This window comes from Lontra canadensis, unplaced genomic scaffold (assembly GCF_010015895.1).
Source record: "Lontra canadensis isolate GAN:19392208 unplaced genomic scaffold, GSC_riverotter_1.0 scaffold24, whole genome shotgun sequence".
NCBI lineage: Eukaryota > Metazoa > Chordata > Mammalia > Carnivora > Mustelidae > Lontra > Lontra canadensis.
In genome coordinates this window covers 13,803,155-13,821,307 of record NW_022631018.1, presented here as the reverse complement: position 1 = coordinate 13,821,307, position 18,153 = coordinate 13,803,155, and the positions used below count along the sequence as shown (strand labels likewise).

Below are 18,153 nucleotides of genomic sequence, written 5' to 3'. Positions count from 1 at the left end.
TAGCTCTCCCATACGAGGGTTACAGCTTACCCTGAGTAAGAGAAACCTCTCTCGGCCGGCAAAATTTCCAAGGCCTTCACCAGTAACAAGGTTAGTTCACTTTGACAGCAGAAGGACTGCGTCAACTGGAGACCTGGATAAAACAAAGTGGTGACACACTTACTTGGGTAACTCATAAAATATCACTTAGTAAGTACACATGGTTATTAATACCTATTTCGTTCCCCAACTATTAAGAGATTACAAAATACGCTAACAGATTACTGGGCTACACAACGCACTCCAGGTCCCTATGCCGTCGCTACTGGATACCGCGGACAAGGCCTCCAGACAGCCCTCACACTCCCACTTCTGGTCTCCAAGCCCTATCTACCTGCCCTCTGCCACCCAACTCCAAGCTCAAACTATGTGAACTCTGTGCCCATCCCCTCTGCTGGGCACCCCCCAGCCTCTGCTCCAACTTTTCCATTCCACTTAACGCCTTCTTACAGCAGCTTCTCCCAGTCCCTTCTTCTCACTAACCTCTGGGAAGGAGAATCACATTTAGGCTCTCCTACTACTAGCTACCACTTTCACTGGTCACTTGGGCTCCAAGCAAAGCTTCAGTGTCTCATGGAGAACCCTCCTTTGTGTCTGGCGTGAAACCATCCACGCGTCTGCGGGATCATATCACTAAACGTTCACTCGCCCAGAGACAGAGTCCAGGCTCCGCTCTCATCCAGACGCGCCTTCCATGCCCCAGACTGACAAGCGACCTACCTCTCGTGCCCACTCGGAAGCCTCCGGCTGCACGGCTTCTTTCATTGTTCCGTTAACTCCAGAACTTCACACTAGGTGATATAGCAGTAGATACCAGCTAAATAGCTGATTAAAATAGAATTGTGGTCATTAGTAGTTTTAGAAACTTCTCCCAGCTTTATCTATTATCTATCATACTTGGTTAAATCTTTCTAGTGCTCTAAGCATTTCCCCCTTCCCTCAACCCCTCCCTTCTTTTCCTTGACTATTTGGCTTTTCCATCACAGTAAAAGGACCTCAGGGAATTTAAAATTAACTAGAAGCTTTTCTCTGGACTTGTGATTTATAATGACTGAGTTCGGCAACAAAAAATTTTAACTATTCCTAACACCATTATTTGATTCGCAAGCATCTTTTTAGTCTACGTACCTCTACTCCATCGCTGGTTTCCCTTTGCTTCGATTATATAATGCGAGGAGGTCTATATAATAAATTCAGGATTCCTGTTTATGCACTTTTCAGCAAAGAGCTAGGGATCAAATAGGGTTTGAATCCTTCTATTCCTAGATAAAAATCTGTAGTGATGGGGGTCAAGGCACCCCTTTAAAATTCATGTTAATATATGTACTTTACTTGGGTAAACAGAAAATCTGAAGTAGAAAAATTAAAAATTGCTCGTATTCTGACTTTTAATGGTCCTCTGGAATATTTTTTGGAAGCATCTTAAAATAGGGTCCAGTGGTCATTCAATCAGGACAATATACCAATATCCTCCACCACCCGAGTCCTGGCATCTTACGCAGCTGATTTTATGCAATAAGCTCCATCTTTTTCTCTTAAAATAGGAAGCTTTGGGGGCAAAAACTTATTACCAAGATCTTAAAAGTTTTACATTTTGAAGCTGTTGTAACGCGAACACTACAGGCGTCACAAGTAGTTTTCAACAACTCCATCTGCCTTACTCATTTTCTATAAGAGATGATCCCCCCCAGCCCCCGCCCACCAAGTCCTTCTATCTTGACAAAACTACCAGTGACATTATAAGCAGGTACAAAATTTAGAAAGGCTTCTACTGTTCCCTTTTTAAGTTTAGATCAAGTTAACAAAAATCTGTTCAACCACCTTACATGGTCTACCCCTCAGGAAATCAAAATAATCTGTAACCCTGGTTTCTTAATGGATCGGTTTCCATAGAAACGTTTCTTCCCTTTAGACCATGAGGACAAGTCATCCGCAATGAACTCTATGCTTTGCCATCTGAATTCAAAGCTTCTGAAACAAATGTTCTAGTTAAAAAAAAATTTCTCCCCCCTCAAATGAACAAAATGTTAGGATTTTTACCTTTTGGCTCTGAAACCGAGCTGTCTGCTCTTTCAGCCATTAGATTTTTAGTTGACACAGTAGAACTGAGTTTCAGTGAGCAACTCCTGACAGCTACATTTCAAATCAGTATAGCAGCCGGGTCCTCTCATTTCACCAAGATACATTATTCTGGAGTATGTGGTGGAAGAACAATAGATTTCCTCTAAGCTTCTTAGCAAGTCTTAAATGACTTCTTGGGCAATGAGAAATTATTTGCTCTGGAGACACCGAGCTTTTTTATTCCTTCTGTCTTTATAATTTAAATTTACTTCCTATAGTTGATTTTTCCACTTTGACATGGAGCACTATGTCCTCATTCTCCAAAAGGCTCTAGTTTCTAAATGTTTATAAGCTAGTAAAGAGTATTTGTGCGTTTTGCATAGATGCAGAAGGTTGGGAAAAAGCAAAGGACATCTTAGACTCATTTTTCTGCATTAAAGTATTTTAAGTATTTAAGCTCTGCGAGTGAGAAGTATTAAAATGAATGTCTTACAAAAAATTAAAACAGAAGGAATCTGAATGGTTAGAACCTTACAAGGATTTGGCTCCATTTGCAGTCTTAAACCTAGGTGAGAGGACCGCCAACTGCTTACCACCACTGACTAGCTCACATCTCAGGTATGCAAAGGGTAAAGTGAGAAAACCTTTTTTCCCCCGTTTATACAATCTACCCAATCTGGGTTAACAGTTATTTCCTTTTCCCATCCTTTTACATAAGGGAGTTCTAATGAAGGTGATCCTGGAAGCCCAATGTAACAAGTGTTAAATGTACAAGCAGCAATTAATTTGGAATACCTATTAGAATCACTGGAACACATTTAGTTGGGCCCTTTTACTCTTCCACACAGCACATTCACATGGACAGACTAAGGAAAAGGAGATGAAATTTAAATCAGCATTTTTTTTTTTTTTTTTTGCTTTATTACCTTAAAAAAATATATGTTAAGTTGGAACCTTTTATTGTACTTGACCATGATGCTCCCACTCCCGTTCACTACAGACAACTGCAACGTAAGGAGACCTTCTGGTCACAGCTACCTGTTACCTGCTGTTCAAGTAAACCCCAACCATTCTTCGGAAGGATGGCTTTTACCTCACCTTCTCTTGGCATGCCCTAATTCTTCACAGCTTTTACATCACAGGTTAGCGGACTATACTGGCCATCTCACTGTTCTTGGCTTTTGTTTCTTAATCTTTTCGCTGATGCTCATTAGTGAATATGCTTCTCAAGCGCTTGCCAAGTGCACAATACTTTACCGTCCCAAGCGGACCTGACTTCCTCTGAGATCACGGACTCAAGAGCAATGGCAGGAAGCTCCATGTCCATGAGGCAGACCGCGCGAGCTCTCCAGCCCCTAATCCCCACAGCACCACAGGCCGCGCCGCGGTCACTAACGGTGCAGCAGAGGAGGAAGTCAACTTTCCTGTGAAGACCTTTCTCTATCTGCCTGGACGGTTATTACCTAAACACTTTCGACTACAGCATATTGTTTCTCATACCCACAGATCCAGCTTTGTTTAAAAGCAAAACCCTGTTCTTGTCAAGATGCAAGGATGTGTTGGATGCTGGCATGAGAAGGGAAAAAACTGTAATCTTCCTGGCAATAATCAAGTAAATACAAATTTAAGCACATTGTTAAGCTCTTGTCCCAATAACCTACCTAACCAGTGGTTCCTGATGTGCTGGCTTAGCAGTCTGTCTGTTCCCTTACAAATACTCATCTGCAATCACAACGAAATTCCCCAGTTACCTACGTCATTACCAAATACCTGTCCTTACTCCGCTTTCCATACTGACAGCACATCCCCAATGTAACCTCACAATTCACGCAGGTGTCACATTTTAAAAATAAGTCTATAAAAAATAAAATTAAAAAAAAAAACACAGATGCTAATAGTTACCAAAAGGCAAAATAAATAAATAAATAAATAAATAAAAAATAAAAATAAAAATAAGTCTAGGTTAATGTTACAAACATAGTATCTTACAATCTACTCAGCCTTACAGACTAAATTTAGGTCCTTAGGCAATCTAATTAAATATATCCAATCACCTAGATTTTTAGTCAATTGGGTAGGTCGGACAGTATAGCCTTACTCTAAGTGCAAACTGTTAGCCATTTCCCACCAACCTAAAGCCCTCTCACTTTGGGGGCTCCAGCCACCCCCCAAATCAAAGTGTGACCATCAAATAAAGTACCATGTTTTTAGCAAAACACAGTAAAAATGAACTATGAAGGTAGGTTATTTCAACTACTTGATTTCACGTACACATAAATTTAAACTTTGGAATGTTAAGATGCTTGCGGATCCTGGGTTTTCTCTTTGTCCTACCCCACACACTCAAAAGAGATACATACTGTATCCATCAGCACACTTTTAGGTCGCTTCCAAAATAATTCTGAAGGGTTTATTTCAATATCAAGGTTAGTAAAGATTAGTAAAACAAAGGTTAGCTACACAAAGGATGTTTAGTATTTGTCTTAACACGGTACCTGTAAGCACTGGCAACTAGGTATTAAAAACAAAACAAAACAAAACAAAAATGAGCATTAGAGCAACCAAAATAAAAACTCAACCACTCAACTGGTGAGATCTACCACCTGCATGTTTTAGCGGAGAAGCTGAACATAATAGGGCCAAGGAGGACATTCAAATCTAAATATTATCCAAGTTACCAGAAGGGTACTCTAGTTTTAAGTGAGTTTAGGCCACTAACTGCATGAAGAGACCGGTTTCCACTAATAAATTCATACTGTTTTGGGAGCTAATGCAGGTGATTCTTACTCAAAGTACTAACTTAATATCCTTTAACGCTTGTATTAACGACTGCAACCTATTGCCAAGGTCGGAACACCACATATCCTTACTAAAAATGCTAAAACTGAAACCGAGTTTCTCTCAGAGCCTCAGAAATGGGAACGACAAAGTTTCGATTCAAACCATTTAAAAAATCTTAGGAGAAAATGGCTTTAGAAAAAAATACCGTTCTACAGTATTTTTACAGTATTTTGTAGCAATTCTACAAATATTTCTACAGTATTTCACGGACTATTCTGGGGTGTGGGAGCAGAGAATCATTCTCTCCTACAGGTTCCACCCTCTTTTTTTTTTTTAAATGTCTTATAGTTACATGTATGGCGGGAATTACGGAAATAAACTTTTTAAGATCCACATTTATGTCTAAATATCAGAAACCAAGACTTGGGCTATGAAAGATAGGATTATGCCTTCTTCAACAGAAGCGGCTTCTGGTTTCGGCTTTTTCAAGTATCAGATATGCTCCCATTGAACTGTATCATCAGGTCTTTGTATGTGACAAGTCTATACCACTGCCTAAAAAGCTATGAAAATACTTCATTTTTATTTGTGCAATGGGACGTATAAAATGATCCTAGGATAAAAAGCCAATTTATGTCAACCTTATAGAAAAACAAGTTGTTCAACTCACACAACTGATGTAAACATCAAATACAGAACATAATCTGTCCATGAATGTAACCTCTCTCCAGAAAGTGAAAAATACTTTTCCTAGAAAAATTTTAAGCACTTTTTCGAATAAAATGGGTCTTTTAAGAAGCTTCAACACCTCGTTAGTGCTCGGGACCCTCTAGTTTCAATGTCCTTATTGTCAGACAGGACCTATCCTAGGCCAATGTGAGCTGCTTGTTTCGTGGATTTTATAGGACTTCCTTTTGTCATTTCAATGTCAGACTGACTTGACTCGGGCTTCATTCTAAGATTTCATCTTCCTGTGATAGATATCCGGTATCAGGGCCAGAGGTTAGTGCTGGCCTCCTAGGTCCAAGCCAGAGCCCTCTGTCAGAGGCCAGACAGGAGTGAGCAAGATGTAAACAACCAGCAACCAATGAAACGTTCTATGGGACAGCATCAGTTACTCCCATTTCTACCTTGCAGTGCTTTCTGCCTTCTTTCCTGACTTACCTATTCGTGCTGTTTTGACACAACTGTAGGTGACCAATCTGATCCAACACCTAACTCCGGATGATCTGTCCAACTCCCTGCAGAACTTTCTAGGGAAAGCACCACTTAAAGCAACAGCCACCTCACGGGAGAGTTGGGACCCCTGTTCAGAACTATGCCTTTAGTTTACTCGGTGTTTTGCTTGCCACAGAGAGGTAGGCAAGAGGAGGGTCAAAGACTAAACCCAGTTTCTCACTGGCAGATGTTCAGTTGGCCAAACGGCAGTCTTCAATTTTCTCCCTCTTGCTTGCGACCTGCTACACTCTGATCTTCTGAGTTTCTTAAACACTAAGATTCTTTCTTTCCATACATATTAATTGTAAACTTGAGGCTGCACGCTCGCTTCGGCAGCACACATACTGAACTGGAGGCTGCTTCTGGAAACTAATTCTCCTGGACAGTACCTGTTATCTATTGCACCTTTCTTCCCAAAATTTTCTGGGCTACACAAGGCATGACAGTCTACCAAAGTGTTACTTGGCCATTACTCTCCCACTGAGATGATTAGAATATGAATTGCTTACAAGCTAGAAGATAGATCCACGATTCTTCAAAGGTACCTAAAACACTGATTAGCAACAAAGGTTGAACTTTTTCCCCTGGGTAGGTCTATGCAATCCTAGCAATTATAATGTATACTGCAAAACAGTTCATGCCAGTGGTTGCTACCAGTAAGCTAACTGCTAAGAAAACAAACCCCTCGAGACACTACCTTGTACCTTGCGGTAATTACAGGATTAGCCTTTGTTCCAAAATTTATCAACTAAACCTACAGCACCATCTAAAACTCAACTCCAGCTCGGCTTGTAGCAAAATTCCTAGGAGTTATGAATAAGTTTAAGATCTGATTTAAAATGGCTAAAACAAAAATCTTAAGCAAACAAAAAGACAAACCTAAACTTACCAGAACCTAAAACACCAACAAAACACTAGACTGTAGTCAAGTTTTAGTTCTACAGTTTGACTCCTGATTGATTCCTCACTTCACATCAGTGAGGGTCCTTTAAGAAGATTAAGTGTTCTGTGCAAACCCAATAGAATTACGATTAGGGGATCTAATGTCGTCACATAGCTACGGTTAAGTTAGCAGTGTTGTGTAGTAGTGAAATCAATGACTGGCTCACATGATGGCTTCTAAAAGCATCGGTTCCCAGAGTTTCATGTATTAGATACGTGCGTATAAGATATTCGGTTGAGGACAGCCATTAGCATTTGGTAAAGATGGTAAATGGAGTGTTAACTTCTCCCAGCCAGTACACCATTTCCCCTCATTAAAATGTTAAGTCATCTGGGGGGGAGGGGAAGGAAGAATTCAACTTTACTTCATAATTCAAAGTCAATTATCAGTATACATTTAAGTTTTTAAAACCTAAATGTTCCAAGTACAGAGTAAAGAATAAGCTGTCCAGAAAGCACACACTTAAATTTTCTCCTCTTGGGAGTTTTATAAAGGGATTTTGAACCTTGATGGCGAGAATCCCAAAACGAGAGTAAAATGAATTCTTTTTATTGCAAACAAACGTCTAAATTAATTTCTCCACCCACTTTCTTTAGAAAGAAAAAGAAATCAGCAGGCTAAGGAGATACCCATTCAAGAACTGACATGATTAAAAATTAAGATATAAATGGGTGACTCACAATGTCATTAGCTTACAAAGATGGTGGAGTAACTACTACAAGCACACTAGTTATACAGTATTTTGTGGGAGAAGGGCATACAGACATAGCTAACTTCATATAGATCCCATTAGACAACTGGATTTACAACAAGTTTTTTTAATAAGAAATGGGCAAAGCCAGCTTTCTTTTCAGAATCAAAATGCAGAACAAATGGAAAAAGTATGGTATTGAACCTTCACAAGTTTGAGCCTCCACAAATAATGCAACCAAGTTTTACATTTTTAACAGCCCTTCTACATACACTCCATCTTCTCTATCTTGGTTCCAATTTTTATCTTCATTCCCAATTATGCCAATTCCATTGTTATTTAAAAAAAGAAAAAAAGCCTTCCCAGTTATTGTCAGAAACTACTATTGAAGCTTTCCCCCTCCACTACTCAGCGAACTACAGAGAGGATGGAGTGTACTATGAGCAGTACAGAGTCTTATGCAATTCATGAGGACGCCTTAGTCCTTACATGAATCTGGTTGCTAACATTTCTATTATATTGTGACAATGACTCCCGACTGTTATCTCTGTGAGAAATGGGGGGAGTAAATTCTTAATAAAAGACACCAGGTACAAAGCAACATTTTACTTTTGTTGTGATAAAAAAAAAAGTCACATTTTACAGATAAAATGTAGAACCCTGAAATACTGACACATTCTCTTATCGTGCACAATGCTGAGGTTCTCTTACGATTCACTTTAAAACTGCAATTAAAAATGTACAAAAAAGAAAAGAAAAAAAATCAACCCACAAAGCTTCTAAAAAAGGAACCCGCAGGCACTTCCTCTTGTGGAATGTTTAAAAAGTTAGCCTACTAAAGAAAACAGTCGACTTCTTGTGAAGGTTTTGGAGAAATATGTATCAGTTCGTTTTATTTGGGTATTCAATAATATCCTTGGTGATAATGCTGACTCCATGGCTTCTGACCCCAGAATTGCTGTAAGAGAAAATTTTTTTTTTAAAGAAAAAAACATCAATAAGCCACTCAAACTGCTTTTAGGAAATGACAATCTAATTCAGAGTAACTGCTGGAAACAAATTTACACCTGTCATATACCTCTGACTTCTACCAAACCAGATTTAGTTAGTATTAATATCCCATTATTATCAATAAACACGTTACAAAAAGAAACACATCATGACTTGGTTAGTTTATACCATTAAAGCTAGCAATAAAAAGAACCATCTGTATTAAAGAATATTTTATTATAACATTAAATTACAGCAAACTCCACCTATATTCACACCTTGCCCTGCAACACTCCAATCCCTGGACAAGTTTATCAAGACTGACTCTTTATGAACTTAAAGTGCAATTAATGTCCATAGCACATAAGAGATTACTTACACCCTGCTGCCACTGGTTGTAGCCCTGAGATTGATTTTTGTAGCCACGATTGTTTCCTCGTCCTCTGAAGTTCTGCGGGGGGGGGGGGGGGGTGAGAGAAAAAGACAACTTTAAGAACTCCGAGCACAGCCTGTTAGTTCTGTACCTGGGGGAGGCAGCAGCACAGAAAGGATCGGCTGCTAGCAATGAGGAAGCGCCGGGAACCCTCTGCTGCTGCTCTCGGGTGTAGAATTTATTCAGCTAAGGCATCAACCTGACTCAAATCTAGTTCACCTGAAAATCAAAATTCAGCGGGCCTCATCTTCCTTCACTAGTCTAACACCACTGCAGACAGACACACAAGCTGTGCGGCTCCCGACTCTGACTGAGGCTTGTGACGCAAACCTACAGCCTTCCAGACTAGATCCTGCCGCCCATCAGTGCCTGGAAAGCTTGGAACCGTTACCTGGTTGTAGTTCCCTCTGTTGGGCATTCCACCTCTGTTGTAGTTCCCTCTGTTGGAATAACCGCCTCGGCTGGGAAACACGGGGCCACGCGGGTACGGATAGCCAATCCCGCCACTGCCGCCGCCGCCGCCGCCTCTCTGCGGCATGTTGCCCCTCCTGTTATAGCCACCGCGGTTCCCAGGAGCTACAAACGAGAGATGCTTCGTTTAACAGCACGTTCTGCCTCCTTTGCACACAGAACTAACTACAGGAACCTCCAGACCAGTCCTTTATCGTAGGAGAAAAGTCACTTTTGAAGGTATTAATTTAACCACTCATGTAACCGACCTGTTGATCAAGTCACAAGATTTTAAACCAGCTCCTCGGATCAACCCGAGTTCGACGTCAGAGGTCAAACTCCACCAAACCACACCCCCCCAAACTGCGAGATTCTCATCCCTTGTTTCCGCCTCGAAGCGAACGAGGCCCGCGCTCCCAGTGAACTTGCCTCCTCCTCGGAAGTTGCCACCACGCATGTTGAAGCCGCCGCGGCCTCTGTGGCCGCCGCCTCTGTTGAACTGGTTCTTGCCGCTCTTATTTTTATTGCTCTTCTTCGAGCCAGTGTTTTGTTTCTTTTCTGGTGGAAGAGCCTTTTTGCTTTCTTCCTTATACTGCTCCAGAAGTTTCTGGGCTTCCTCCTTCTGCAGTTCAACATAGGTTATTTCATCAAAGCACTCAGCCACCTCGGGCAGCGTAAAGTTTCCTACAAGGAATAAGGTCAGATGAGCTTAAAACCTCCACAACCCTGAAGCCCAAATTCAAGTGGCTTTTGTTCTCTGCAAGACACTACGTGTCTATTCCTGGTTTATAAACGTTGTTTTCCTAGAAACAGAAATAAACCAAACGTTCATTTACATGGAACGAACATGTGACTCGTAAAACAGTATTGCTGGCAGGAGACCTCACTCAAATTTACAAACACAAATCACGCAAGATTAACACGGTAATAGATTCAAATTCCGTACCTTTCATTTTGAGGACTGCGTGTTCTGGTAGGTCTTTTCCCTCGACTTCTGCTTTCTTCTGTGTTCTCTGCTTATAGTCTTCATCTTTCGGGCAAACTACAACAGCTTTTCGTTGGAAGCCTGCGAACAGGCACATTTTTCTCCTCTGGGCAGCAGCAGACACATTGGTCTTGAAAGCAAAGTTCATAAAGCCGGAGATTAGCTCCACACCAAACCCAACAATCCATTCCTTTTTTCAACCTCAAAACTACTGCTCACCTGATCCAGAATGAAATTTCGCTTCTTCCGGGCAGCAATCTCAATAAACTTTCCAAGACACTGGGGAGCTCTCTGTAACAGAGTGTTCAGTTTTCCTGTATCCGCCATCTGCTTCTTAAACCCCGCCACCTGTTTCGAAAGTTAAAAAGTTCCTTTGAACTTGTGAATGAAGCTTATTTTTTCTAGTATCAGCTTAGATCTATGTGGAAACCAGACATTTGCTAATTTAAATACTGCCTTTCCTCATCATTATGAAAAGAGTCACTTTACCATGTAACAAGATCCTCTGCTGTTCACTTCTTTTTTAGCTACTAAATGTTGACAGTTCAAGAAATTTTATAGGAAAAAAAAACAGTAAAACCTAGCCACTGGGAGGCATTTTACCTTACACATAAAAGTAACTTACGTCTTCTACTTCAATCAATCTTAACTCTTGACAAATTCCTACCTCTAGAACACTAACAAAATGCATAAAAACATCAGACAAAAAAGTTAGAATACCTTCTGGTCTTTTTAAAATGCTGAGATCACACCCTAAATATTTTTACTTACCATCATTTTATCCATTATGGTGTTTGTTCCAAGAATGTTGTATTTACCAGGGTTTTCTGCTGCATGTTTAGTAACCCAGGTGGTTTTCCCAGCTCCTGGCAAGCCAATCATCATAACAACCTACAGCAGAAAGAAATGGCATTTCACTTATCACTATAGCCATCTAAGAATCCCTTATACATATTTTTTAAATGCACAAGAACCCAGTTTAGATATATAAATTTTCATTGCCCTAAAAACAAAGGCAATTTTTAGAAACGCAACGCTCTACATAAAAGAACACAGCTATACTAAGAGACAAATCACTGGCTGATGGCAACTGGCATGCCAGAATGAAACAGCAATCATTCAGATCTTCCAAATGTCATTTTTGCTGAACAAAAATAATCTTCAAATGCTTAAGGAAAAAAAAAATCCAACTTACCTCACAATCTTTCTTCTCTTCAGGCCCCTTTGGTCCTCTAACTCGATCCTCCAAGGGGACATTCTGGATAAAAGTATAATCTTCCGGTATCGGCAAATATGGCTTTTCCTTCTGACCAAAATTAAATTCAACTGCACAGTTGTGGCAGAGAACATGTGGAAAAAGTGGCCTTCCGGCAAGAATTTCCTTACTGATTTTGAAGGCAACGCCAAGATCTTGCCCATTCTTTGCATAGGAGAGTTCTACTTCATCACTTTCAAAGTTCTGTTAAATCGGAAAAAATTAATGGTTTTAATCTGCTTCTTTAAAAACTTTTTCTAAAAAATTCTTCAAAATTTGAAGAATGACGCTTATACTATGGAAAATATATTTAGGCTAAATGTTAGGAGCTTTTTAACAGTTATAAACGATGGGGCCCCAGGGTGCTCAGTGGGTTAAGCCTCTGCCTTTGGCTCAGGTCATGGTCTCAGGGTCCTGGGATTGACCCCCAAGCCCCACATCAGGCTCTCTGCTCAGTGGGGAGCCTGCTTCCCCTTCTCTCTCTGCCAACTTGTGATCTGTGTCAAATAAATAAAATCTTTAAAGAAAAGTTATAAAGAATGAAATACATGTATCTAGAAGCAGAAGCAATGCTGCCTTAGCAAACGGAGTAGATTTTCAGGTCACCTTCTCGTTAAGAAGTTCTGAGTCGGAATAGTAGTGAAGGCTAATGTTGATATACCTTTAAAAGAATTCCTAGCTAAATAACTTCTCAATTAAACACAGAAATTTAGCTGACTTACAGCAAAACATGTAATCACATCATTTTCATCAAATTTCTCTCCATAATCTTCAGTCTCACAGTTGCATGTTTTTATTCCTTTAAGAGAATACCCATAAGAAAATTCTTCTTCACCTAAGAAAATAAATTAACTTTCATGAAATTGATTGTTCAAAACAGTGACCCACATATTTTAACATTCAAGATGGAGGGAATCAAGAAAAATGGGTATATAACCAACATTCTTCCACTTACACTTTAGATGTAGAGAACTAATAAGCTGGATGGGTTATGTAACTATGTGAAGAACTGCATACCATGCAATAGTGATTTTTAACCCACTGGTCATAAAACAAGTAATCATAAAAAAAAAAACAACCCTGAAAGTCAGCGGATACCTACACTATAAGCTAGTGGTATTGTTAACGCTTAAAATACTACAAAATAGATTAAAAACAGGCAGAAGATTTAGAATGCCTGGGAATCTAACTACTGAAATCAGACCCCTAAACACGCATGAGCACATACTACTCAAATGGAAACTTTACCAAGCAACATTCCACTTGTGGTTAGTGACCAGCCAATCCGAACTTCATGTATGTCAATATCTTTTGTATATAAATGCCTTACTGGGATCTTCTCTGTAACCTGAAAATCAAATCATAAATGATTACAAGGAAGATAAACCCTTGAACCCTAGCTTGTTTCATCTGGGCAATAGGTAATTCTTCTCTGGCTACTAATACAAAGACATCCATTCTACCCCGCCATCTCTCACCTACATTTACAAGAACTTTAAAAATTGATAGAACTTAAAACTTGAAACTATAAAGGTTCAAGTCAAGTCCCTGGTTGACTTCACATTTAAAAGAACAGTTTATGTTTAGAAATTACAGATTCTCGACTCAACACCTATTAAAATATACATTCAACATGTTTGGCTCTGGAACAAAACTTGAAGCCTAACCAAAGTATTTTTAAACCCTTCGTGGGCCTTTCAAGTGCCTGATAAAAAAAGGAGCATCCTAAATAAAAACAGGCTGACTCTACAACACGAATTTCTGATGTAACAGATACGATTAACTGTTATAAAACAGGCTTTTTCAAGTCCCTCTTCTAATCCACAGAAACTTCAAAGAAGTTCCACTGACACCTAACTTCTCAGGCAAATGGAAACTCACAAAGATTCTTTTAAAAAAAAACAAAAAACCCCCACAAAACTGCATTTACCTTCATCTCAAAACAGACTTTGCCTTTTGACACACCATAAGATGCCCTTCCTCCAGCCCAAAGAAAAGCAAAACTCTCCATAGTGAGGGAAGAAGCACTGAGGCGGTCTCTTGATATTTTAAAATGTAGATCACAATTATCTGCAATTATATCAAATACCATATTATTTCTTTTGACATCCAATGTAAACACATCTGCTATATAGACAAAACCTGGTTATCGCGTTCTTGCATAATTTCCTAAAGCTGCATGGAACAGTTTCTACAAATCATGCTGCTGTTCTCATCTTCACTTTAAGCCCCACTCCCACCAACTCACTCTCACCAAATTATCAACTAAATTGTAAACTACCTACAAAACCAGAAACACCAAGGTTTAACGTGTTTTTTAAGGATATAAAATAATCAAGACAATGTGACATGGGATACATACCTGCTCTGCTCTTTACCTTGATTTAGAGGCAAGCAGTAGAGGATAGCAGGAAATCAAAGTGAAGCATGCCAGAACCAGGTAGAATTTACCAGTGCCACAAAAAAACTGAAGGGAGTCCATGACCACATACTTTAAAATACAGGAGTATGAGCTGTTGATTCTGCACTTTGTATTTTACAGGGGCTCTAGATCCTAAATCCTCCAACTTGTGAAGGCAGCAGCCTCAACCTAGCCAAGTGCAAACCTGGTTGTCTAACATTGTTACTACGTCCCTTTTCCCCAGGCTTGCTGGTTGGTCAACAACAATGGGGGATTATCCACTCCCCGGATTACCCAAATCCCCAAGAAAGGTCTTTAACCTAGCTACCTTTGGGTCAGTGGCTCATTAGCATGCACCTTCTTGGGAGTTCTCACCTCAAATTAAAAAGCTGTTTTAAGTTTTTACTGATGAAAGGAAATTAGATCTATAGTTTGGAATTCTCCTTAAATCAGCTTTGCTCTCAAATTCCTGATCACTGGTAGAATTTTCAATTAAACAATTGTGTTTGAACCCAATATAGATAGCAATAAATGAGATGATGTTCCTAGGTAATCAGCTAAAAGCCCATCTACTTGGAGAGTAGTGTTAACTTCTGGAATCACAGCTTCACTACCTTGCCAATTCCAACTTAATTTGTATTTAAGCAACCGAACTACTTAAAACTCAAATCAACTATTTTTCCATGTGCAGTTTTCTTCCTTTAAAGACTCCCTTAGCTCAACTACCTGTAAAGCATATTTAATATATTAAAAGTTAACATTTACAGCCTCACAAATCTGATTAAAAGTAATTTGTATTTGAAAACATAGGAATCTAAACTTTTAACTCCCTACATCTATGGGGCACGTTTACACCTTACCACCTACTCCTCCAGTGATTATTTCTACACTTTGTTCTATTTATCAGAGTGAAAAACTGTGAATTCTGATCAAATACTAAACCAACAAAATGTTTTTATTCAAAATCACATTTCTGACAGCCAAGGCCCATTTAGAGGTTTGCAATACTTCCTCATACTCAATTGCAACCCAATTGGGTAAAGTAGCAGTGTTTACAGCGCTGCCATTGATACCATTCGCTGCTGAAGAAAGCTAGTAGCCCAGTGATAGCCCACTGCTGCTGCCCCAGGTCTTTGGAAGAAATCAACTTATGTTAAAGCAGCAGCTACTGAACTGGAATTGAGAACAAAAGAGCAGTTATTGAAAAAGTAATATTACAATCTTTTAGAATAGGGAATATACTTGTGTGCTAATGGGAAAAGTCATTAATACATACTTAACTAGCCCGAATAGCTCACTTAATTCTACCAAAAAAATGAAATTACTTTATTGTAGGAGCCTCTAACGACAAGTTACAGGTAGTCTTACAGGTTTCCATTAATTAACTAAAACCAAAAACTGGCATTAATTTTACATTCCTACAAACGAGAACGTTCTACTCATATAAAATATACCACCAAATTGCTGAAGCCTGTAAAATTATCAATACGACACAACTGATGCTGTACTAAGTATTTAAACTACCAGAATCTGAATACAACCCATCATCATCTCCCTGCTTTTAGGTTTACGCTAAGTTTTCTGCATTTAAGTTCAGCGCCCTGCGTGAAGTACTCCGACATTTTGGACCCAAAATCGCCACATTTAGTAACTAGGGGAGGAAAGGGAAGAAACAGCTTCACTTACAAGTATCAAGACAAACCACTGTGTCATCGAAGTGCTCATCTTCTTCTTCAACAGGTGGCTGAGGAGATTTGGCTCTGAAAGACAGAATTGTCTCCTGATTCAGCTTTTCCTACCCAAGAAAGAACTGGGGCGGGTCAAACTAGATCGGCATTCTCTACCTGCTATACTTGTTCTCTTCAATGTACTCAAAATATCCACGGCCATGATCTTCTCGAGGTCTTTTCACCCCTCTTTTTTTATCTCCGCCTTTCTGCTCTGTTTTGCCGTCTCCTATAACACACAACACCCCTACCGTAAGGGGCCAAGCCGCGACACCACGGCGGGGGGGGGGGGGGATGCCCCTCCTGCCTGCGGACGCAAAAAGCCCGACTCTCGTTCTTTTTTTAAGCGTTTACAATCGACGAATCCAACGCGAATTCAAAGAACAATCAGCTTGGAACCGGCCTGCAGTTAGTGACGCAGTCCAAAGACAATCCTAATTTTGCCAGCCTACTCGAAGGTTCGAGAAAGCTCCTGGAGACTAGCGCGGCCCAGGCCCCGAGCCCACGTGTATCCCGAAGAGAGTTCAGGAAGGGGGGAGGGGCCGGCCCGGCCCGCGCGCCCTCCCCGCCCCTCCCCCACCCGGGCCCGCGTTCCCCGCGGCCGCATTGTACTGATCTTCCGCCCCGCTCTCCCCGCCCGGCCCCTCCCGCCGGAAGTGACGTCACGCCGAGCCCCTGCGCTCCTTGCACAATACCGCGGCCCAGCACCGCTAAAGCGCGCCCGCCCCGGGCCCTCGGGCCTCTCCCCTCCCCCCGCGAGACATGTGCCCGCACCGCGCGCACGCAGCGCGGCGGCGCCACCGCGAGCCGACGGGGCTCCCGCCCGCCGCCCGCGGCTCCTCCCCCCCCCGCGGCAGCTGCCGCCCCCCCCCCCCCCCACACCGCCGGCTCTCCAGCCACATAATGGAGGCGCCGCCGCCGCCGCCGCCGCACACGCCGAGCCCGAGGCCGCGCAGGCCTCGAGGCCCGGCGGGATTCCCCGCGCCCCCTCCCCCCCCCCACGTCTCCCCCGCGGCGGCCCCCGCCCGGGGCTCCCTCCCCCCGGCGGGGCTCCGGCAGGCCTGGGGCACGGTCCCCACCCCGCGCGGGCCTCCCGCCGCGCGCAACGTACAACGCAGCACTCACCCGCCGCCGGAGCCCCGGGGCGACCGCCGCCTCCGCCGCCTTCCGCCTTCTTCTTACCTCCCGCCTGCTGCTGGCCCTGCCTCGCCCCGGGCGGCGCCACCGTCACCGCGAATAGCGAGGTGGGGCCGCTGCTCTTCCCCGCGGCCTCCTTGGCGGCCCCGCGCTGCTGTGGGGGCTGTTGCTGCGGCGTCGCCGGCGGTTGAGGCTGCTGCTCCCCGTGCCCGTTCTCGTCGCCCGCGCCTTCCTCCTCGTCGCCGAGCTCATCCTCCCCTTCCTGGAAGCCCTGATCGTCGCCGTTCTCGTCCTCCGAGGCGGCCTCCTCCTCCTCCATCGGGCCCGCGTCGGCCGCCCCCGCGGCCCCGTTCTCCTCCCCTAGCTCCATCTGGTCGCCATCCAGGGCGGCGATCCCTTCCTCCTCCTCTTCCTCCTCCTCCTCCTCCTCGTCGCCGCCGGCCGCGGCCTCCTGCTCGAGGCCTGCTCCCGAGCGCCCGGCGGAATCCCCGCCCAGGTCTAGGCTGCCGTTCCCGGGCTCCATGGCGGGGCGGCCCCCGGCCTCCTCGTCGTCCAGCGCGGCCTGGAGTCGCTCCATGAGCTCGGCCTTGAGGCCCTTGTCGGAAAGGCGCCGCTTCTTGAGCTCCTCTTTCAGCTCCGAGACCTTCAGCTTTTTTACATTAACAGGCGAGGAACTCATGGTGAGGGCCCCGATTCACCGCTGGGCGCTGGTTCAAACTCGGCTCCGCTCACTCGGCCACCGGTGGCGGCTGCTGCGGCTGCTCCTCGGCCCGGGCGGCGGCTGCGGCTGCGGCTGGAGGTGGGTTCGTGCTGCAGAGCGGACCCGCCTGGTGTCGAACGGCGCCAATTCCTTTCACCGAGTTCGCGAGGGAGACGCGGAGACTCGCCTGGCGCGAGCGAGCACGCAACGTCCTCTCGCCGGGGCGGCGCCGCGCACGTAATATAGCCGCCCCGCCCCCTGCGCTGACGGGAGCGCTGCGCAGGAGGAAAGCCGGAGCGCGCCCGCGCCCCGCCCCGCCCATTACCGTACTTCCCTCCCCGC

The 18,153-nt window shown here is 43.2% G+C and overlaps 1 protein-coding gene across 2 annotated transcripts; it reads right to left on the bottom strand.

The window, feature by feature from the left end:
* Positions 1-7,575: 7,575 nt before the first annotated feature.
* Positions 7,576-17,814, bottom strand: HNRNPU (heterogeneous nuclear ribonucleoprotein U). 2 transcript variants are annotated; one of them, XM_032862879.1, is made up of 14 exons: positions 17,100-17,814; positions 16,092-16,203; positions 15,934-16,007; positions 13,777-13,916; positions 13,095-13,194; positions 12,569-12,681; positions 11,787-12,050; positions 11,363-11,482; positions 10,811-10,939; positions 10,553-10,721; positions 10,036-10,290; positions 9,548-9,732; positions 9,103-9,174; positions 7,576-8,691 (listed from the first exon to the last, which is right to left on the bottom strand). In XM_032862879.1, exons 1-14 carry the CDS (start codon positions 17,788-17,790, stop codon positions 8,638-8,640), a joined length of 2,478 nt encoding a protein of 825 aa, XP_032718770.1. In that variant the 5' UTR covers positions 17,791-17,814; the 3' UTR covers positions 7,576-8,637. The 2 variants fall into 2 exon arrangements, with proteins under 2 accessions (XP_032718770.1, XP_032718771.1); XM_032862880.1 differs by having other exon boundaries at positions 17,157-17,814.
* Between the last annotated feature and the right edge of the window lie 339 nt (positions 17,815-18,153).